The sequence below is a fragment of the Callithrix jacchus genome, chromosome 10 (genome assembly GCF_049354715.1).
Source record: "Callithrix jacchus isolate 240 chromosome 10, calJac240_pri, whole genome shotgun sequence".
In the NCBI taxonomy this organism is placed as follows: domain Eukaryota; kingdom Metazoa; phylum Chordata; class Mammalia; order Primates; family Cebidae; genus Callithrix; species Callithrix jacchus.
In genome coordinates this window covers 124,697,106-124,719,556 of record NC_133511.1, presented here as the reverse complement: position 1 = coordinate 124,719,556, position 22,451 = coordinate 124,697,106, and the positions used below count along the sequence as shown (strand labels likewise).

The 22,451-nt window shown below is 55.6% G+C and overlaps 2 protein-coding genes across 2 annotated transcripts; one reads left to right on the top strand and one right to left on the bottom strand.

Moving 5' to 3' along the window:
• The first annotated feature begins 852 nt into the window (after positions 1–852).
• NUDT8 (nudix hydrolase 8) lies at positions 853–10,068 on the top strand. Its single transcript, XM_078341576.1, is given in 14 exon segments — positions 853–1,065; positions 1,679–1,811; positions 2,313–2,390; positions 6,486–6,738; positions 6,904–6,983; positions 7,058–7,129; positions 7,338–7,447; positions 7,519–7,654; positions 7,787–7,837; positions 9,112–9,122; positions 9,124–9,267; positions 9,365–9,446; positions 9,582–9,678; positions 9,753–10,068. Coding segments are annotated over 14 exon segments (1,572 nt in total). The 5' UTR covers positions 853–871; the 3' UTR covers positions 9,884–10,068.
• Positions 10,069–10,188: 120 nt separating this feature from the next.
• Positions 10,189–15,986, bottom strand: NDUFV1 (NADH:ubiquinone oxidoreductase core subunit V1). Its single transcript, XM_002755592.6, has 10 exons — positions 15,840–15,986; positions 14,502–14,584; positions 14,258–14,428; positions 13,349–13,532; positions 12,124–12,313; positions 11,497–11,709; positions 11,136–11,302; positions 10,739–10,820; positions 10,452–10,597; positions 10,189–10,344 (listed from the first exon to the last, which is right to left on the bottom strand). Exons 1-10 carry the CDS (start codon positions 15,909–15,911, stop codon positions 10,258–10,260), a joined length of 1,395 nt encoding a protein of 464 aa, XP_002755638.1. The 5' UTR covers positions 15,912–15,986; the 3' UTR covers positions 10,189–10,257.
• Positions 15,987–22,451: the final 6,465 nt, after the last annotated feature.

Genomic DNA, 22,451 nt, shown 5'->3' with positions numbered 1-22,451 from the left:
CCAGAAGAAGGACAGGAGGGAAGGTCGGGCCGGACGCTCCTCCCGCGCCCCATCGACCTCGGGCTCTTGGAGCGGCGTCCCCGTGGGATCCCGGCTCCGTACGTCCTGGAGCCCCTAGAGGAGGGACGGACTCGCGGAGGCCGCGGAGCCTCAACGGCAGACACCCAACGCCAGGACCCAAGGGGCAGGGGAGGGCGAGGCCGGTCGCCGGGCGCTTCACGCTTCTAGCTCTTCCAGGAGCTCGGAGGACACACCCGACAGGTCCTCCCAGCCCTCGCCCACCGTCCCCCGGAGACCACGCCCCCGGTCCATCCCTGCCGGAAGTTTAGTCCGCCTGGTCACGCCTTTCCGGCCACGCCCCCTAGGCCCCACCCCTCTCGAGCCCCCCAGCCCGCCCAAGCCTCGACTGCCTATAAGGCCCGGCCGCCGTCTCGCAGTAACTTCCCGATCCGGCTCCCGCGCAGGCCCCGCCCCGCCGCCCTCCCTCCCATCTAGGGGCTTCAACGCGTCCCACCGAGGCCCGCCTTTAAACAGGCCCCGCTCCCGGACAGACTCCCCCCATCCACGCCTCCGGGCAGGCCTCGCCCACAGACTCCGTCCTGCCGAGGCCCCGCCCACGCCGCCAGAGGTGCTCAGCACCCCAGGGCGGGACGCTTTGAGTGGGCTCCCCATCCTGCTGCCCAGCAACCCGGGCTGAGCGCGACCCCCGAGCCCCTTCCCTCGCCCCGCCCCTTCCCTCGCCCCGCCCCGCCCCTTCCCTCGCCCCGCCCCGCCCCGCCCCGCCCCTCGCCCCGCCCCTCGCCCCGCCCAGTCCCTCAGCGGTCCTCGCCCGACCCCGCGCTCTAGGTGTCCAGGCCGCGCAGGACTCGACATGCTGCCGGACTGGCTGTCGGCCGAGGGCGAGATGCGCTGCCGCCGGCTGCTGGCGACGGCCACGGCCCGGCTCCGCACGCGGCCTGCGTCGGCCGCGGTGCTCGTGCCGCTCTGCTCAGTGCGCGGGGTCCCGGCGCTGCTGTACACTCTGCGGTCCAGCCGCCTGATCGGGAGACACCAGGGCGACGTCAGGTAGAGTGGCCGGGAACTCCCCGCCCTTCTGCCAGAGGCCGCCGGAGCCCGGGGTTGTCAGGGACCTCGGGCAGGGCACTTAGTTCCTTCGAGCCTCGGTTTGCACCTCCGTAAAATGGGTCTGGGGAGAGCCCCTCCGCCCACGGGCTGCGGCAAGGGGTCAGCGATCCTCGTCCCTCGGCTCCCGTGCACCTGCTGTGGCGCGGGCGCCCCTCACGCGCCTCCCAGCGCGCCGGCCTCGGCCCGGGACACCCCTCGGAGCTGTTTTCTGCTAAGGAGAACGCCGCCCCCTGCCGGCGACTACGGAGAGGTTCGGGCCCCGCTACGGGGACCACCATAGGCCGAATTTGGTTATCTGAGCCCCAAGATCTTCTTGCACCTGCTGCAGACCCTCCTATCCTGTGCTGCCCCGGGTCTCTCTCCCTTATCCCCATTGCTGCTCAGGGAGGTAAACTGGTCTCCAGAGGTCGGGCGGCTTGCCTGGAGCCTCCCAGCAAACTAGGGACAGAGGCAGGCGATGCCTTGGTGAGCCACTGGCCCCCCTGCACTGCGGACACCCCGACCTCTCCGTGGCCCCAAGAGTCCAAGGACCAGACTCCCTGTGTCTGTTTAGTTTCCCAGGCGGCAAGTGCGACCCAGCTGACCAAGACGTGGTGCACACGGCCTTGCGGGAAACCCAGGAGGAGCTGGGCCTGGCAGTGCCCCAGGAGCACGTGTGGGGCCTGCTGCGGCCTGTGTATGATCGGGTGAGCCACCTGGCTGAGGCCACCCCACCCCACTCACTCACTCTGTGGCTGCCCTGGAGCTGGGCCCCCAGAGACCGGAATGATCATGGACCCCCTACAGGTGTAGTGTGGAGGGGTGCCCCAAACCTGCCTGGTCACATGCGCCACCCCACAGACCCCCTCGGGAAGGGATTGGGAGGCTCTGGTGTCCTGAGTAGAGATGGCCCAGGGTGATGGGGTGTGCCAGCTCCACCCAGCTTGGTGGTTTAGAGTCAGGGAAGCTTTGTGGAGTGGGCAGGGATTGAATCAAGGCTTGAATGCCAGGTGGGAGATTGTCCTAGGCAGAGGGAACAGGTCTAGTGCATTTGAGGGGACCCGGGTCAGTCAACATGGCTGGAGGACACGGGCGGACCCGAACATAGGCCTGTGCTTGGCAAAGAGGTTCTTCCTCTTACACGCCCCTCACCAACCTTCAAACTCAGCTGAAGCCATGCTTCTCTGACTACCTGCCCTCTTCCCCAGCAAAAGGCCACTGTGGTGCCAGTGCTTGCCGGTGTGGGCCCACTGGATCCCCAGAGCCTCAGGCCCAACTCTGAGGAGGTGAGCTGGGGAATGTGGCTGGGTGGTTCCAGTTCTCTGTCTACCACCTCTGCCTCCTGCCTGCAGGTGGATGAGGTGTTCGCACTGCCGCTGGCCCACCTGCTGCAGACACAGAATCAGGGCTATACCCACTTCTGCCAGGGCGGCCACTTCCGCTACACGCTACCCGTCTTCCTGCATGGACCACACCGGGTCTGGGGCCTCACGGCTGTCATCACTGAGTTTGCCCTGCAACTGCTGGCACCTGGTACCTACCAGCCCCGCCTGGCCGGCCCTGGGCAACCCAGGGGTTCTGAGGGCCTGGCCCACCCTAAGGAGTCCCTGGCTTCACCCTGCCAGGCCAGCTCCACCCCAGGACTGAATAAAGGCCTTTGACAGCTCTAGAGCTCCTGCTTCTGCTGCACTGGGCCTTGACCTTGGGCAGACCACTCCAGGCTGCTGGCTGGGCTCTTCCTGCCAGTCAGGCCATTCTCCACAGCAGTGGACACTTCCTGGGTGCCAAGTACTTGAAGTCAATTCATTTCACCCTCACAACAGCCTGTGAGGTGGGGCCAACACTATCTCTGGCTGCTGAGACCGCATTCAGGGAGGACAGACATCTTGCTCAAGGGTCCCCAGACTGGGATTAGAACTGAGAAATTGCACTGCCCATATCTCAGCCTGCGGCTCCTGTCCTCTCTGCTGTGCTTGGCTGACCTTGTGCTGGGCTCCACGATCCCAGGAGGAGTAGGCGCACCCATGCCCCTGCGTGTTTCTGTGGAGCTCTAACATGCAGAGCCCCTGTGTGTGCCAGTTGCTGTGTGTGCCACAGCTGTGGACCAGCCAGATGCTGACCTGCCCTCCAGAGGGGGTGCTCAGTCTGGGGTAGACCTCAGACCAGGTAACACAGATAATTATGTGATTCCACATTATTTAATCACAGATAGTAGTGGAATTATACATTAACTAGGTAAACCAGGGTCTGTGAAAGAGTTGAGGGAGTGGGTGATCTGAACTTGCCACGGTGAGCTTCAGGTAGGGCTGGATCCAGAAGCTCAGGGCTCTCCTCTTGCTGTGCTGGCCTCAGCCCTGGGGGGTTGTCTCTAGTGCAGTGTGTGAGAGGTGAGAAGGGGGCCGCAGCATCCATCAACAGAAAACATGGCTGCTCCTTCCCAGCCAGCCTAACCCAGAACTGCTCCTCACTGGCCTGCCTTGAGCCACATGTACTTCCCTGAGCCTATCGCATGGCCAGTTAGGTTTACAATACATTGATTTATAGTCTGGGATGCTTGCCTGGGTAGGAGGGGAAACTCCCTGGACTGAGAAACAGTGGTGCCCAAAGAACAATTGAGGTTCACACGTTATACAAAAATCGGCCCTAAATGGGCTATGTAACCGGAAGTGAGCTGGACACCGTGGCTCATGCCTGTACTCCCAGCACTTTGGGAAGCCAAGCCGGGTCACCGTGACTTCAGGAGTTCAAGACCAGCCTGGGCAACGTAGTGAAACCCCATCTCTACAAAAATACAAAAAAAAAAAAATTAGCCAAGCATGGTGGTGCATGCCTGAAGCGAAACTCCATCTCAAAAAAAAAAAAAAAACTGAGGTGGGAGGATCGCTTAGCCCAGGAGGCAGAAGTTGCAGTGAGCTGAGATTGTGCCACTGCACTCCAGCCTGGGTGACAGAGTGAGATCCTGTAGTAAATTAAAAAACCAAACCCTGGAATGGCTACACTACTTGGAGGAAACATGGGAAAGTTCTAGAAATTGGTCTGGGCAATGATTCTTGGATAGGACCCCAAAAGCAAAGGCATCAAAACCAAAAATAGACAAATGGCGTGGCACCCGACTAAAAAGCGTCTACACAGCAAAAGAAACAAGTAACAAAGTGAAGAGAGAGCCTATGGGATGGGAGAAAATATTTGCAGATCATATACCTGATAAGGGGCTAACATCCAAAATAAGGAATTCAAGTCAATAACAAGAAACAAATACCCCAATTTAAACACGGGCAAAGGGCCTGAACGCACATTTCCCAAAAGAAGACATTAAAAAATGCTCAGCATCACTAATCATGCAGGAAATGCAAGCTAAAATCTCAATGAGACACCCCCTCACCCCTGTTAGAAAGGCTATTACCAAATCCAGCAGAGGTAAGTGCTCGTGAGGATGTGGAGAGAGGGAAGCCTTATGTGCTGTTAGTGGGAAGGTAACTGGGCGCAGCCATTTTGGAAAATTGTATGGCAGTCCCTTAGAACACTAAAAATAGAACGACCATGTGACGCAGCAACCCCACTTGTGGGTAGTATCCACAGGAGTTGAAGTCAGCATGCTAAAGAGGTGTCTGCATCCATGTTCACTGCAGTGCCATTCACAATGGCTAAGACACGGCAGCAGCCCAACCGCCCAGCATCAGACGGATGGGTAGATGGTCTGTCTACACTGTCCAGCCTTAACAAAGAGGGACATTCTGCCATTTGTGACAACACACATTCCACCAGGGATGAACCCAGGACGATATGCTAAGCGAAATAAGCTAGGCACAGAAAGACAGTTACCAGATGGTCTCATGTTTATGTGGAACCTGAAAAAGTTGAACTAGAAGTAGAGAGAATGGTGGTTACAAAGGGCCGGAGAGGGCAGACGTCGCTCTTAGGGTACAGAATTCCAGTGAGGAAGAGTGAGCGAAGGTCCTGCTGCACAGCATGGCAAACATCCCTGATGATAACCTCGTGTATCTCAGTCGCTTTAAGAGTACATTTTAAGTGTTATGATTTATTTTTTTTGAGATGGAGTCTCGCTCTGTCGCCCAGGCTAGAGTGCAATGGGGCAATCTCAGCTCACTGCAACCTCCGCCTCCTGGGTTCAAGCAATTCTCCTGCCTCAGCCTCCCGAGTAGCTGGGATTACAGGTGTGCACCACCACGCCCAGCTAATTTTTTGTATTTTTCGTAGAGACGGGGTTTCACCGTGTTAGCTAGGATGGTCTCGAACACCTGACCTCTAATCCACCAGCCTCAGCCTCCCAAAGTGGTGGGATTACAGGCGTGAGCCACCACACCTGGCCAAGTGTTGTTGTTTTTTTTTTTTCTAGCCTGTCTGAATCTTTCTACAATGCATATTGTAGAAATCACATTTCTACACTATCACATCAGAACATATTGTACCCCATAAATATCTACGGTTATGTGGATTAAAAATTTAAAGAGTAACTGGGGAGAAGAGCGGAGAGGGAATGCTGGATGGTTAAAACCAGCCAAGATCCCCTGCAGGGGTTGACCCAGAAAGCAAAGGTTGACCCAGAAAGCAAAGGTCAGCAGGAGTGGCCAGGTCAAAGGCTGGAGGGTGGCCCAGTATGGGAGGGGAGCAGCCCTCACTGTGAGATGCCAGGGGACACTCCTTGGTGAGGTGAAAAGGGGCCGTGCCTCACCAAAGGGTTCAGATTTTATTCCAAGCAAGGGTGGAGGCGGGATGATCTGGTTCATGTTTCAGAGTGTAAACTGGCCACCACCGCAGGGCAGGATCACAGGGCCACCTTCCTGTGCCTCCCCTCCTCTCCTCTCCAGACCTCCCTCCCCTCCCACCTTCCCATGTGCCCCTTCCCCTCCTCCCCACATGCTCCCTCCTTCCCACAAAGTCCTCATCACCCCCACAGCCCTCTGTCACCTCCAGCCCTCCAGCCTCCTCACCTGGGCGCAGGGCCACATGATGGTGGTAAAAATAACTCCCTTTGACAAAGTGTGAAGGGGGCAGAGGAAGGAGGAAAGCTGGGCCTCAGCGCTAGGAAGGAGCTCTGGGTGGGTTCTGAGCTCTGGGTCACACTCGCTCACTGGGGACACGGCAGTCACTGGCTCTGCCCCCAAAAGTGCACACCCAGCGCCAGCAGCAGCGACACACACCGGGTGAAGTAGCCCCAAGAGCGGTAAGGACTGGGAGCTGGATGACTTCCTGCACACCGGATCCCCGCCAAAGTCTGCCACGACCCTCCAGGCTGGGGACTCCCCCGGCCCCTCCCCCAACCCTCCATCTGTCCTCAGGTCTCTGAGGCTGGGTGTGTTCCCCCTAGCCCCAGTCCTCAGACATTTGTCTGAGTCCCTGCGCCTCCAACCCCCATCCAGGCCCCCATGGCAGGTACTGTGGCAGAAGGTGGGCGGCCTTCCCGGGTGAGCATGCAGGAGCACATGGCCATCGATGTGAGCCCTGGCCCCATCCGGCCCATCCGCCTCATCTCCCACTACTTCCCCCACTTCTACCCTTTTGCGGAGCCCGTCCTGCACCCTTCGGACCCTTGTTCCACAGCGGCATCTGCCATTCGCTCTGCACCCCAGCCACAGCCCGACCCAGAGCCAGAGGGAGACTCAGATGACAGCAGTGAGTAGGGGTGGGAGGAGGGGGACACCCTGAGCTCAGCCCAGCCAGGCTGGGGATTGTGGTGTCACTGGCATCTGGCCATGGAAGGGCAAGGCAGGAGGTACGTGCCATGGGCAGAGGCAGATTGAGCTGAGGTAGATGACCCTGCCTGCTACCTGCCCTTAGCTGCCCTGGGCACCCTGGAGTTCACACTTCTTTTTGATGCGGACAACAGTGCCCTGCACTGCACAGCTCATCGTGCCAAGGTGAGGATGGGAGTGGGCATCCCTGGGACAGGGCTGGGCCACGGACCTGTCTCATACCCACTGTCTGTTCCCAGGGCCTCAAGCCATTGGCCTCAGGCTCCATGGACACCTATGTCAAAGCCAATCTGCTGCCAGGGGCCAGCAAAGTGAGGGCAAGCCCCAGACCCCCACTGCTGCCCTCTGGCCGAAGGGCCAGCCTGGGGCACCCACCTGGCTCCACTTGGCTCCTGACCCCAAGGCCTGGGTCCCAGTTGCTGTGATGTGCAAATAGGGGGTCCTATCAGGGAGGCAGGGTTGAGGGTTGGAGGACAGTGTTGGCCCTAAGAGGCCCTGACCCCCCTGCTTGGGTCCTAGGCCAGCCAGCTTCGGACACGCACCGTTCGGGCCACAAAGGTACCTGTCTGGGAGGAGACACTCACCTACCACGGCTTTACCCACCAGGATGCTGCAGGCAAGACCCTTAGGTGAGGATCCAGCCTGGGCCACCTGGGGGTGGGGCAGAGGGATGGGGCTGTCTGACCTGGGTGGCCACCAGGCTATGTGTGTGTGAGGACCCATGGTTTCGGCGACGGCGGCGGGCACCTCCCCTGGGGGAACTGCGGGTACCCCTGAGGAAGCTGGTGCCCAACCAAGCCAGGAGCTTCGACATCTGTCTGGAGAAGTGGAGGCTGGTGAGTGGGGCTGGAGCACAGGGTGGGGCTGCAGGGGCCAGGAACCTTGTGATGGGGGATCTGGAGGGGAGGAGCAGAGAGGGGGACCTGGGCAGCATATGGCCACGATGACTGGGCTCTCTGCCCTTTCAGACCAAGAGGTCCAAGAGCCTGGACACAGCCCGTGGCATGTCCCTCTATCAGGTGGGTAGGACAGCTGGGCTGAGCCGGGATGAGGGCGCAGGCCTGGGGTGGCAGGGGAATAGGGGCTTGGAGGAACCTGAGGTCAGCTCTCACAGGCCCTGTGAGCCCTCATTGCCCCAGGGGACACCCAGGCCCCCAGTGGCAAAGTGAGGGTGACTCCCTTGCCAGGGCGGCCCAGAGGAGCTATGGGGCACTGGGACAAGCAGAGTCCTCAGGGGCACAGTTGGGCAGAGAGACCCAGGCAACCTTGAGGCTGAAACTGGTGGCATTTGTCCACGGCCCGAGATGGGAGGCTGGGCAAGGTGCAAGAGAGGACAGATGGGTGGGGCTCCCTGGCTAGGGTCTGGCCCTAGGGGCAGTGTGGAGCTCACTCCTAGGGCAGGCTGCCCTAGACAGGCCCTTGTCTGGAGGCAGTGAGGGTGACTGCAGGGCTTTCTTTGATATCACTGGAGCGGAAAGACCTGGCCAGAATTCCTATGGCTTGGTAGGGGAGGGGTAGCTGGGAAGCTGAGAGCAGGGCCCCTACCAGCTCCTCTCCAAAGTGCCGGGCGCCTGCCCCCTGGTGGAACCACAAGTTGCTGTAGCTGTTGATTAGCTAAGCCCAAGTGGCTGAGGCCCACCAAGGTGGCCGGAATGGGCCACTCCACCTAGCACCAGCCCCACCTCCACCCCAATCCCAAGCACAAGAGTGCCCGGAGCATGGTGAGTGCTCACTGAGCACTCCTGCGTTCCTGAGAGCCGCCTGTGAGCAAGGTAGGGGGGCTCTCTGCAAATGGAAACCCACCCCTGGGTGAGAGCAGTGCGTCTTCCCCAGGCTTCCTCCCTGAGCCTCTTCAGAAGCACCAGGGCTCAGAGTGTGGCAAAGGACACCCAGCTCTGGTCCCCAGGGCAGTATGGGGTGAAATGGGTGGGGTTTGGGAATTGAGATCTGCTTCTCCTTGGGAGGTGAACATCCTCCCAGAGCTGTGGGCCTGCAGGGGTGGCTATGGCACCAGAGAGGAGGCCACTTAGGGAGCTACTGGCAAGTCATCCAGTTCCCTGCCCCTCCGTGACAGACATGCTGAGCTCACTGGTCACCCGGTCAGCAAGCCCCGCTTTTGATCAGGCCCTGGATGGTACAGATTCCAGAGCGCTAGGGCGAGTGGCTGCATTGGGAAATGAAGTCATTGGCTCCTGATTTCTTTGGGGCCAGGTTGAGCTTTCCAGTCCAGCGCAGAGGCTCAAGGGGGCGGGCTCTGGGCTGGATGGGGGCTGACCTCAGCCTACACCTGCAGGAGGAGGTGGAGACAGGTGGCCGGGGAGGAACGTGGGCGCGTCCTGCTGTCGCTGTGCTACAGCTCTCAGCGGGGCGGCCTGCTGGTGGGGGTGCTGCGCTGCGCCCACCTAGCCCCCATGGATGCCAACTGTTACTCAGACCCCTTCGTGCGCCTGTGAGTGTGAACGGGGTGTGCAGGCGGGAGGTAAGGGTGAGGCTGTGGCTCCTCACCTCTCCAGGGCCACACCTAACCCAGCAATCCTCCCAATCAGTTTCCTGCATCCAAATACAGGGAAGAAATCTAAATTCAAGACCAGTGTTCGCAGAAAGACCCTGAACCCAGAGTTCAATGAGGTAATCCCATGCCAGGCAGGTTCCAGCCAACCCTGGCCTTGACATGCTGACCCACTCCCCTGCCGGGGCCTGATTCTTAAGCCGTGAGAGAACCAAGGCCACCTCCCTCCCGCCTCTCTGCCCTTCACCCTGCAGGAATTCTTCTACTCAGGCCCACGGGAAGAGCTGGCCCAGAAGACGCTGCTGGTGTCTGTGTGGGACTATGACCTGGGCACAGCTGACGACTTCATTGGTGAGTGGGAATGTGAGGCGCTGGGGTGGAGGCCTGGTAGGCTCCTGGCAGTTTCTGACCCATCCCCATGGCAGGCGGGGTGCAGCTGGGCAGTCATGCCAGTGGGGAGCGCCTGCAGCACTGGCTTGAGTGCCTGGGCCACAGCGACCACCGCCTAGAGCTGTGGCATCTGCTGGACAGCAGGCCTGTCCAGCTCAGCAACTAGCCGATGGGCCCCGCCTACCGCCCTCCACTACGGCTGCCTGAAACATCCCCACAAAAATGGTGGAGCCTGGGGCTGCCTTGCCCACCATGCCCAACCCCCAGTCAGAGGCTGTTTCCTCTCTCCCCACTTTCACATTCACCCCACCCGAATCATGGAGCCGAAATAAACATCTCTTTCAAGCTGGACAAGAGCCTGTCCCTTCTCTGGCCATGAGCCAGACTGGGCCCTGTTCTCCCCTACCACCCTTGAGGAGCCTGTGCTGGGTAAAGGGTGAAGAGCACAGTCACTGCAGCTGCAGCAGAGGGTGGGCAGCACTCGATTTATTGTCCAGCATTCCAGACGGACAGACACAGGACAGCAGGCCAGGGTGGTGGCTAAGAGGCAGTCTGTCGGGCCTGGTGCTGTTGGGCAAACCGCTGCATCCGCTCCTCGAGCTCCGGCCGAAAGTGGCGGATCAGACCCTGGGGTCAGTGGGGGGAGACAGTGAAACAAGAGTCCAAAAATCCCCCAACACCCTGGGCACCTGGCGCCATCCACCCTCCGTGCTGTGCAGAAGAGCAGTGAGTACCTGCACAGGCCAGGCAGCCCCGTCCCCCAGGGCGCAGATGGTGTGGCCTTCAATCTGCTTGCTGATCTCCCACAGGGAGTCGATCTCAGCTGGCTGGGCGTCCCCCCTCACAAAACGAGCCATCACCTTGTTCATCCAGTCCACACCTGCAGCCACAGCCACAAGAGAGGGCCTGATGGTTTCCCCAGCCAGGATGTGGCGCGGCACTTGAGGGGTGAGGGCCACGTGGTGGGGTGGAGGTTAAGTGAGGCCACAGCAAGCAAACCCCCAACCTGCCCGATGCTCACCCTCGCGGCATGGGGTGCACTGGCCACAGCTCTCGTGCTTATAGAACTCAATGAGGCGGGCGATGGCTTTCACGATGTCCGTCTGGGTGATGAAGGGCAATTAGCAGGCACCCAAGACCAGACAGAAGCCTGCGCCTCAGCCCCCTAGCAGCAGCCCCTCCCCCAGATCCAGAAACTCTTCCCAGCCCACCTAGCGTCTGGCCTCCTCTAGCCTCCCTGGGCCCCCTGTGCTGCCCGGATTCTGGGGCATTCTCCCCAGAGCGGCCTTCTTCCCTCCTCTCCCACCTTGCTTCTATCTCAGCCTACAGGAACTGAGGCCTGAGTGCTGGCAAGAGGGTTTTCTGGGAGGCCCAGGGAGGGCATATGGCAAGGACCAGGCTGGTGTGTGAGCCCTTACCGAGCGGTCCATGACGATCACCGCGGCTGTGCCCAGGCCTGTCTGTGCCTGCACCAGTGCGTCGAAGTCCATCAGCACAGTCTCACACACAGACTTGGGGATCAGTGGGGTAGACGAGCCACCAGGGATCACAGCAAGGAGGTTGTCCCAGCCACCAGTGACACCCCCTGGTGCCCCAAGTCAGTCCCCAAAGGGATACAGGGTCAGCGCTGGAGCTGGCACACCTGCCTTGTCCTGAGCCCAGTCCCTTTGTCAGCCCCTAGACCCAGCCCCGTCTCCAGAGCCCTCCCGCCCAGGCTCTCTTCCTGGACACCTGCGCTCCCCTGCCCCCCACACACACCTCACTGGTCCTAGGCCTTACCAGCATGCTTCTCAATCAGTTCCTTCAGGGGCACCGACATCTCCTCCTCCACAGTGCAAGGGTGGTTGACGTGGCCAGAGATGTTGAATAGTTTGGTGCCCGAGTTGCGCTCTCTGCCAAAGCCAGCAAACCAGGTACCCCCACGGCGGCAGATGGTGGGAGACACTGCCACTGTCTCCACATTGGCCACAGTTGTGGGGCAGCCAAACACTCCTTCGGGGAAGTGGGAAGATAACTGGTGGCTGCTGGGGGTGGTACAGATTTCCTGGCAGGGAGGTGTGTCCCAGGGTCCTGCTCCCATGGCAGAGCCCTGCTCTAATATCTCCTTGTCATTCTTATCCCTGCTGGACCCCACACTCCAGAGATGCCGCATTGCCTCATTCACCACCACGCCCTTAGCCCCAGAACAGGCACTGTGGAGGTGGAGCCACAGAGCAGCACGGACAGTGCTGAGGCAGGAGGGACTGCAGGCAGCCCTGGGGGAGCCTGTGTTGTTGCCAGCCTACTCTCTAGCTGTCCTCCGCCTGGAAGGCACTCAGGAATCCCTGAAGAACAACCCATGGGGAGCCTACCCACATCCTGGGTGTCACAGGACACAGTGTGACCCAGGATCATACCGGGCCTTACCCACGTCTGCGGGGAAGGGGGGCTTCAGGCGGGGCTTGCCCTGCTTGCCCTCGATGGACTCGATGAGTGCCGTCTCCTCTCCACAGATGTAGGCCCCAGCCCCTCGCACCACAAACACATCAAAATCATAGCCAGAGCCACAGGCATTCTTGCCAATCAGACCTGCCTCATAGGCCTCTCGGATGGCCACCTGTGGGACAAAGGTGTGAGTTCCCCAGACCACCCCAGCCCAGGAGTCAGCCTATAACTTCAGGAGTCATGAAGCCCTTGAAGGCCTCCCACGGTGAGGCTCCTAATGCTCCTGCTATGAAAAGTAAAACAAAATGAAAAACTTGACTATGACCTGAAACAGACAAGTAGGAAGGAACACGTAAGCAAGATGCTTCGATGCCAAGAAAATGCAAGCCAAGCAGGTATCATCAGGTCTCCTAACCAGCCCAGTTTGTAAGGAAAATAAGTCTTTATAAAATTAAAAATGTAGGCCAGGTGCGGCGGCTCACTCCTATAATCCCAGCGCTTTGGGAGGCCAAGGCAGGTGGATCACCTAAGGTCAGGAGTTTGAAACCAGCCTGGCCAACATTGGTGAAAACCCATCTCTACTAAAAATGCAAAATTAGCCGGGCGTGGCCTTCAATCTGCTTGCTGATCTCCCACAGGGAGATCCCTGTAATCCCAGCTACTCAGGAAACTGAGGCAAAGAATCACTTGAACCCAGGAGGTGGAGGTTGCAGTAAGCTGAGATCACGTGATTGCATTCCAGCGTGGGCAGCAGAGTGAGACTCTGTCTCAAAAAAAAAAAAGTAATTGCCTATATCCTTATTGTCTTAACCTATTATATTTTTCTGTGTTTCCTACAGATATATTATTCACGGTTCCAAGCAATGAACATAATGTATTTTCCCCAAACAGCAATTGTTCATATTCATGATTATTCAGCGCTCTTCCTAAACATATAGTTCCGTTTAGTTTCTTTCTTCTTGCTACTTGTTATAATAAATACTGTATTTTTTGATGCAAAACAAAAATTTTTTTTTTATACCAGCAGCATTAGGAGCCCTGGAAGAGGCTTTGGGAGCCAAGTTCCCATCTGGGATGCATGCAGGACTGGCCACTCCCCAGTTCAACCATTGAGAGACCAGGTGCTAACACCTAAGAACAACTGTGCCGGGTGAGGGGTGCGAGTGCACACTGAGCACCTTATCTGTCCACCTCTCTCCCTTCTCACCTGCAGATTGGAGGCCTCATTGTAGAACTCCCCTCGGATATAGATATAGGCGGCGCGGGCGCCCATGGCCCGGCCCCCCACCAGGCAGCCTTCCACCAGCTTGTGAGGATCATGGCGCATTATCTCCCGGTCCTTGCAGGTGCCCGGCTCCCCCTCATCTGCGTTCACCACCAGATACTTGGGCCTGCAGGGTCCACAGGTCAGACAGGATACAGGGCCACGAGCACTGAGTCTTCAACTCCATGCCACCCCACTCCACCCAGGGAGGCCTCAAAGATGTCTCCTCTGACAGCCAATCCCTTGCTGCCCTCCCAACATGTCCCAGGGCTCTGCTTGCTCACCACCAATGACAAGGAGCTCACTGCCTATTCTCTCTTTGGGCAGCTACGACCACAAGAAAGGTCTTCTTTCAGCTCATTCAAAAATCTCTCCTTGTGTCTGCCCCTGAGAGCCAGAATCTGCTCTTGGTGACAAAGAGAATTCCTCAAGCTCCACCACCAAAAGGAGGTAAAGCAGGTGACATTTATCATTTGCTTTGTGTGCCAACCAGCATATAGGCCAAAAGCTGTATGAACAATATCTCTTTCATTCTTGAATGATATTACTGTGCTATTTACAAAAAGGAACCTAAGGTTCACAAAGGCCGGGAAATTGCCCAAAGCTCTATGTTTAGGAGGCAGAACTAGGATTTGAACTAAGTCTGCCCGAGTCAGTATCATGTATGGACTCTGCTGCATAAGTCTCCCCTGTGGAAGTCCACAGAGTAAGTCCCATCCACGTGAGGCCTGGGGAACATGTGCCTACCTCATTCATGCTATGTCTCTAAGGAAAGAGCCCAAAGGCCCAGGGAAGCCTCAGCCACCCCCAAGGTCTCTCCCACAGCCACATCTGCCCCGCCTGCCCCCACACCTGCCATCTGAGGGCTTATTCATGAAGCTCCACTTGAGGCCCGTGGGGAAGCCAGCACCTCCACGGCCCCGCAAACCCGATGTCTTGATCTCGCCCAGGATCCAGTCAGGCCCCTTCAGCAGGATCTCCTTTGTCTTGTACCAGTCACCTCGACTCAGGGCACCTTTCAGCCTGGACAGAGTAGGGAAGGCAGTGAAGGGGACACCTTGCTCTGGGACCCAGCAGGCTAAGGGCACTGTCTCACCTCCAGTCATGACGGCCATATAGGTTGGTGAATATCCGGTCTTCATCCTTCAGCGAGCCAAATGAGGTTTTCTTGGGTGCTGTCTGGGGAGACAGAGGGTCAGGAGGCCCAGCAGCGCTCTGGGGCCATGAGGGATTGGGCCAGAAGCTACAGAATCTTGGGTCCCCCTATTTAGCAGGAGATGGGCTAGGAATAGGAAGCATCTATAGCATCACAGCTACTACTGCCACTTAGTAAGCATTTTTTTTTTTGAGACAGATTCTCGCTCCTGGGTTCAAGTGATTCTTATGCCTCAGCCTCTGGATAGCTGGGGTTACAGGCACTTGCCACCACGCCTGGGTAATTTTACATTTTTAGTAGAGATGGGGTTTCACCATATTGGCCAGGATGGTCTCGAACTCCTGACCTCAAGTGATCTGCTCATCTCAGCCTCCCAAAGTGTTGGGATTCCAAGCGTGAGACACTGCACCCAGCCATTACTAAGTATGTTGTTTAGCAGGTACTGGATGGAAGCATTTTACATCCAAAATCCCATTTCCTCCTAACAAGTCTGATAGGAACTATTTTCTTTATTTCACAGAGGAGAAAACAGGCTCAGAGCAAAAGGAACTTATGGAAGATCTCACAGTCAAAAGCAGCAGGTGGAATGTGAGCCCAGGTCTGTCGGTGGCCAAGGACCACACCTACATCACAGCACCACACTGCCCCGAAAGCCGACTGTGGTGCCATGGCCCTTTGCTTGCCTGACTCCCCTGCTGGACCAAAGCTTGGTGAGACCAGGGGCCTTTATGTTCCCAACTCGGTTGAAGAGGCAAAATGTGTTTACTGATAGGAAAGAAATGCCTCCTTAGGACACACAGGTGATGGAGGGGCTCACTTGGGGTGAAAATGAGCCCCACGACACAGGGGAGAGCGATCCAGCTGAGGGTGACGGGATTCCCACCCCTTTAAAAGCACTTTTCAGGCACTGCAGGGCGCAGAGCAGTGGACGACAAATCAGAAGGTGCGCGTCCCTAAATGGGGCAATGACCCCTTCACGCCCTACAAGGCTGTAGCAAGGAGGGAATGCAAAACTAGGGCACCTCATAACCTGCAAAACTTACGCCAGACGGAGGACTGTGAAACAAGGGAAGTCAGCGAGCAGGAGGGCCGAGGGAGTCGGCCCCGCGTTGGGACCCATTCCCCTACTTCAACCAGGTAGGAGAGGGAGCCTTCCCACCTGGCCTGGGGAGAGGGGCTCTCCAGAGGCCACTACAGACCCCAGGGACTGCTCGTGCACAGGCGCGGCCGCGAGACCCGGCCCCGAAAACCCCTGGCCCCAGCCAGGCCGGGCCTCACCGTGTCGCCGCTGAAACGCACAGATACCCGGGCGGGGAGGGACCCGCCGAGCAGCCGCCGTGCCGCCAGCATCGCGAGGGGCCTGCTGGGTCACCTCACGCTGTCACCTTCACAGAACAGATGCTGAGAAACCCGCGCGACAAAGACGCTAGGGGGCGCATAGGAAAGACGTCACGCGCTCGACGCCAGCGCCACGCACCGGCTTCGCCGCGTCCCTTCCTCTCCGCCCACGGCCCCGCCTCCTTGGGGGAGGGCTCAGAGGCCAGTGCCTGCTTGGCGCTGGGGCTTCTGGGAGATGTGGTCCCGCCGGCCTGGGTCCCGCCTTCCTCCCTCCGCGACGCGGGAATTTAGCAGCGGCTGTCCCCACCGCTCTTTCGCTCCTTCCTCAGCCCGCTCCACTTTGTGGACTACGCTCGCCGGCTCCCAGCCTTTCATGCCACGAGTAAACAAACCTCGCATGTCGCCTTCGGCTGGGTGTTCCACTTTCTACAGGTTCGGAGTTTAGTGTGCACCTACCGTCTGCATCAGTGTGTCATAGGAGGAGGGAAAAGTCAGGCAGGTCACAGCCTGATCCTCATGACTACGTTGCAATTATTCTGTCCTAATCCGAGACCTGCCAGACTGTGGCCTTCCCCACCCCGGGCGCCGTGTGCTCGGGGAAGGATTGCTGACTCCAAGGCAGGCGGGGCGGGGGGGCGGGGAACGGGTTGTTCGCGGGGGTCTTCCCGGAGGACCTTTCACGGAGTCCTAGGCTGGGGTGAGGCAGAGAGGATGGAGATGGTCCGTGCATGACACATCCTCTTGCCGGCGCCACTGAGCTCTCTCAGCCCTTGTCAGGAGAGTCCAGGACTTTGCGCTTCTGCTCCAAATCCTGGCATGGTCCCTGCTACCTTTGGAATCAGCCACTGGTCCAGGATTCAAGGGCTCCGCGACGCCATCCTTCACCAGGGTCATCACGCCCAGGCCACTGCTGCGAATCCCACCCCCATCCCCCCAGACCCCTTCCTGGGGTCACTAGGCTTTAGGGCGTTTGTGTAGCTGCCCGCCTCCCTTGGTTTTCCCTGAACTGAGGAGGTCCCTCTGTCCTTTGCCTTCCCGGGAGGTCTTGGAAGCCTGATGACTGTCTTTCAGTTTCCTGGAACCCTCTGCTGTGGTCCTCATGATATGAGTGACCTTTTTGGCCTGCTCTCTCCAGCTGTTTTCCAGCCCTCATGAGGAGGAACCATCTCTGTTCCTTTGTGCTGTAATCATCCTTTTAAATCTCTCTAAAATGTGCTATTTACAAAACTCTTTCGCACCTATTTTCTCACTCCAAGAGAACTCTGCATGGGGTTGGCTCCATTTTGTCCATGAAAAAACTTAGGCTCGGGGATTTCATCCTTTGTGGGCATGAAGCTGCTGAGTGGTAGAGCTGGACTGGAATCTAGGCCTTTGTTCACTCCCACAGTGCCCCGCACACAGCAAACCCACAGAACAACTGACATGCATGTGACAGTCACTGTGGACGTCAGTGACATTCCCAAGAGAGGCACCAAGAGCATCTCTGCCCTGTCTGAGGTTTCCCACACAGGTAGGGTAGCATCAGGCCCAGAGCCCAGGAGTCCTGGCTGCCAGCCCCAGGCCCCCTCTCTTGGGCAGGGAAAGAGGTTGCCGAGGCAAAGCTGGGGATTACACAGCTAATCCAGGCTCAGACCTGAGTCCTCAGATCCCTCCCTTTGGATCAGAACAAGGGGGGCAGGTTGGAGCCAGGGGGTGGATTCCTTCCTCATCTCTTTCTAACTGGGTCAAAGGAATACAAGCTGAGGGAGAGGCAGTTGGGGATGATGGGGACAGGAAATGCTGGGCATGAGGGGGATGGGAAAGGGAGAGTGAGGGGCAGGACCCCCTGTTCCTTCAGTCCAGGGCCTGGGCTAAGCACTTACTTTGTGTTACCTCCTTAATCCTCCAAAACCCCAGGCTCAGGAATGATGAGCCCTGTTTTCAGAAGCAGAGTAGCAGCAATGCTGAATGGCCTGCCCAGGGTGACACAATTGCCACAGAAAAATATGAGTGTTTGGTGCTTTTTGAGACAGAGTCTAACTCTGTCACCCAGGCTGGAGTCTGGAGTGCAGTGGTGCGATCTTGGCTCACCACAATCTCTGCTGCCCGGGTTGAAGCGATGCTCCTGCCTCAGCCTCCCGAGTAGCTGGAATTACAGGTACCCACCACCACGCCCATTTTTTGTAGTTTTAGTAGAGATGGGGTTTCACCATCTTGGCCAGGCTGGTCTTGAACTCCTGACCTTGTGATTCACCCATCTCAGTCTTCCAAAGTGCTGGGATTACAGGCGTGACTCACTTCGCCCAGCTGTGTTTGGTGCTTTTTGTTTGCAGTAATGGTAATTTGTTTGTTTTGTTTAAGATAGGTCCTACTTTTGTCACCCAGGCTGGAGTGCAGTGGCATGATCATGGCTCACTGCAGCCTTGACCTCCCAGCCTCAAGTGATCTTCCCACCTCAGCCTCCTGAGTAGCTGGAACCAAAAGTGTGCACCACCATACTGGGCTAGTTTTTTGTTTTCTTTTTTTTTTTTGAGACAGAGTCTTGCTCTGTTGCCCAGGTTGGAGTGCAGTGGTATGATCTTGGCTCACAGCAACCTCCGCCTCCCGGGTTCAAGGAATTCTCTGCCTCAGCCTCCTCAGTAGCTGGAATTACAGGCGCCGACCACCATGCCCAACTAACTTTTGTATTTTTAGTAGAGACGAGTTTCACCATCTTGGCCAGGCTGGTCTTGAACTCCTGACCTCATGATCTACCTGCCTCAACCTCCCAAAGTGCTGGGATTATAGACATGAGCCATCACACCGGCAGCTAGTTTTTTGTTTTTTGTTTTTAGTGTATATAGGAGGGCTCGCTATGTTGTCCGGTCTGGTCTTGACCTTGTAGGCTCAAGCGATCCTCTGGCCTTTGCCTCCCAGGGATTACAGGCATGAGCTGCTGCAACCCAGCCTAGTATTTCAATGTAATGAGTCTACACCTTGCTTTTTTCATTCAACACGATGTTTTTGAGATTAGTCCACTTTGGTACAAATAGATTTAGAAACATGGTTATCTGCAAGGGACAACAAAGCTTTAAGGTTAAGGGCTTGGATTCAAAATCCTGCTTCTGCCACTTCCTACCAATGAGATTTTATTCCCTTGCCTCAGTTTCCTCAAGTGGAAAATGAAGATAACATATACCCTAAAGGAGTGATGGTTAGAGTTCCTGAGAAAAGTAAATGAGGTGCTTGTGAAGTGCCTGACACACAGCAAACGTCCCAAGAGTTTAACTTAGTGCACAGGATCACAGATGAGTTCAGAGAAGAACCTTGTCTTTATTATCACACGTCTGCCCACCCACGAATGTGGCTACTCCCATTGTTTCACATCTTTTAGCTCTTTCACTAAAGATTGAGAATTATTTTTTAATTCCGTATTTTTTTTTTTTTTTTTTTTGAGACAGAGTCTCGCTCTATCGCCAGGCTGGAGTGCAGTGGCGCGATCTCGACTCACTGCAGCCTCCACCTCCTGGGTTCAAGCACTTCTCTTGCCTCAGCCTCCTGAGTAGCTGGGACTACAGGTGCGTGCCACCACGCCTAATTTTTGTATTTTTAGTAGAGACAGAGTTTCACCATGTTGGCCAGAATGGTCTCAATCTCTTGACCTCGTGATCTGCCCTCCTCAGCCTCCCAAAGTGCTGGGGTTACAGGCCTGAGCCACCACACCCGGCCCAGTTCTGTAATTTTTTATGCGGAAATGTTATATGATATTTGCGGTTTTACGCTTTTGTAATCTCTTTTCTGATTACATTTCTAATTGTAGTTGCTTGTGAACGGAATGCTATTGATTTGCCTTTATTGATGTTGCGTCTAGATCACTTAATGGACTTTGCTATTATGAACGTTTATCCAGGCCAGGTATGGCCACTCACGCCTGTAGCCCCAGCACTTTGGGAGCCTGAGGAAGGGAGATCACTTGAGCCCAGGAGTACAAGACCAGCCTGGGCAACACAGTGAGACCCATCTCTATGAAAAAAAAAAGGTAAAAAATTAGCCAGCTGTGGTGGTGCACACCTATAATCCCAACTCCTTGGGATGCTAAGGTGGAAAGATGGCTTGAGCCTGGGAGGGTGAGGCTGCGGTGAGCCATGACAGCCCCTCTGCACTCCAGCTTGGGTGACAGAATGAGACCCTGTCTCAAAAACAAAACAAAACACTAACCAAATAAATGATTTTTAAAAGCCTGCATCAGTGTAGTGTGTGAAGTAAAAAATTAATAAATAAAATTGCATCCATTCAAGCTTTCCTGTTTTGTTCCTGTTGTATTTGCTGTTTTGTTTTTCAAGACAGAGTCTCACCCTGTCACATAGGCTGGAGTGCAGTGGTATGATCACAGCTCACTGCAGACTTGCCGTCCCAGGCTCAGGTGATTCTCCCACCTCAGCCTTCCCAAGTGCTAAGACTACGCGGCTTGAGACACTGCACCCCGCCTGCCTTTCTCTTTTCTCTGCTGGCGATCAGAGTGTGGAGAAATAGTAAGGATTGTGTCCCTTCCTTTCTAATATCAGGTGTCTCATTTCTTTTCATTATTGCACCAACTAAAATCTTCAAGATAAAGCTGATTAGCTGTGATAGCAAGCTTCCTTATCTGCGTGTGACTTTAATGGGAATGTGGAAAGGTTTGATATTATAAACCAAAAGTAAAATTCTAAGCCTCCCAACCATTTGAATGGTCCCCTCCTCTCACCAGGGCTTTCCGAGTTAACCTACAAAGCTTGTTCAGGCCAGATGAGAAGGGGAGCTGGACATGTCTCATACCTTCCTCTCTTTCGGACTTACTGATAGAACAGACTCTTACACCTGATAAGGAACATTGATGATCTGCCCTCTCTGAAGCCTGCTACCTGGAGGCTTTATCTGCATGATAAAACCTTGGTCTCCACAACCCCTTTGTAACCTAGACATTCCTTTCTATTAATAATAACTCTTTCAACTGATTGCCATTCAGAAAAATCTTTGAATCCACCTAGTACCTGGAAGCAGTCCCTGACCTGCTTCCTATTGTCTGGAATCTTACATGTATTAATTGATGTCTTATGTCTCCCTAAAATGTATAAAGTCAAATCGTGGCCCAACCACCCTGGGCGCATATTCTCAGGATCTCCTGAGAGCTGTGTCACGGGCCACCAGTCACTCATATTCGACTTAGAATAAATCTTAGCGGGGCATAGTGGCTCATGCCTATAATCCCAGCACTTTTAGAAGCTGAGGCAGGCAGATCACCTGAGGTCAGGAGTTTAAGACCAGCCTGGCCAACATGGTGAAACCCCATTTCTACTAAAAATACAAAAAATTAGCCAGGCATGGTGGTAGGCGCCTGTTATCCCAGCTACTCGGGAGGCTAAGGCAGGAAAATCACTTGAACCCGGGAGTCAGAGGTTGCAGTGAGCTGAGATCACACCATTGCACTCCAGCCTGGGCAACAAGAGTGAAACTCTACCTCAAAATAAATAAATAAATAAATAAATAAGAATACATCTCTTCAAATATTGTACAGTTTGACCCTTTTTGTTGACAATGTTAAGGGTCTCAGTTCTATTTGTTAGATTTTTTTTTAATTGCATTTTAGGTTTTGGGGTACATGTGCAGAACATGCAAGATAGTTGCATAGGTACACACATGGCAGTGTGTTTTGCTGCCTTCCTCCCCTTCACCCACATTTGGCATTTCTCCCAGGCTATCCCTCCCCAGCTCCCCCCCTCGCTGTCCCTCCCCTATTCCCCCCAATAGATCCCAGTGTGTAGTGCTCCCCTCTCTGTGTCCATGTGTTCTCATTGTTCATCACCCGCCTATGAGTGAGAATATGCAGTATTTCATTTTCTGTTCTTGTGTCAGTTTGCTGAGAATGATGTTCTCTATATTCGTCCATGTCCCTACAAAGGACACGAAGTCATCATTTCTGATTGCTGCATAATATTCCATGGTGTATATGTGCCACATTTTCCAGCTTTTTTGTTTTAGCTTTTCATATCACATGCCTTCAGATGTCCTTAGGCCAGACGTTTTTCACTGGATGCTAAGAAACAGAATTCCTGCAAGTGGGCTTCTGATTATATTCCTCCTAATTGGTAGTAACTACTTGTGAAAGATAAAATAAAGACAGAGTGACTGCAGAAAAGAACTGAAGGGAGATGACATTCTCAACCATAACACCTAATCCTTGTTAGATAACGCTGGCAGTTGGAAACATTCGCCAGTCTCTAGCTTACTCTCTTCTCTGACATCTTTTTTTTTCACCTTCCCGAGCATAAGCCTCCACACCCAGCTAATTTTGTATTTCTGGTAGAGATGGGGTTTTACCATGTTGGTCAGGCTGGCCTCGAACTCCTGACCTCAGGTGATCCACCTGCCTTGACCTCCCAAAGTGCTGGGATTACAGGCGTGAGCCACCACACCTGTCTTCAAATTTTTTTTATTGTCTTCCTCTGCTATATGTATCCTCCAATCACCCAGAGATTTCTTTCATGGCACCCACTAGATTCTTAGGAAAGTACCTTTAGCTTCCAAATGGCTTGCTTAAAAACTGGGTGTGTAGGT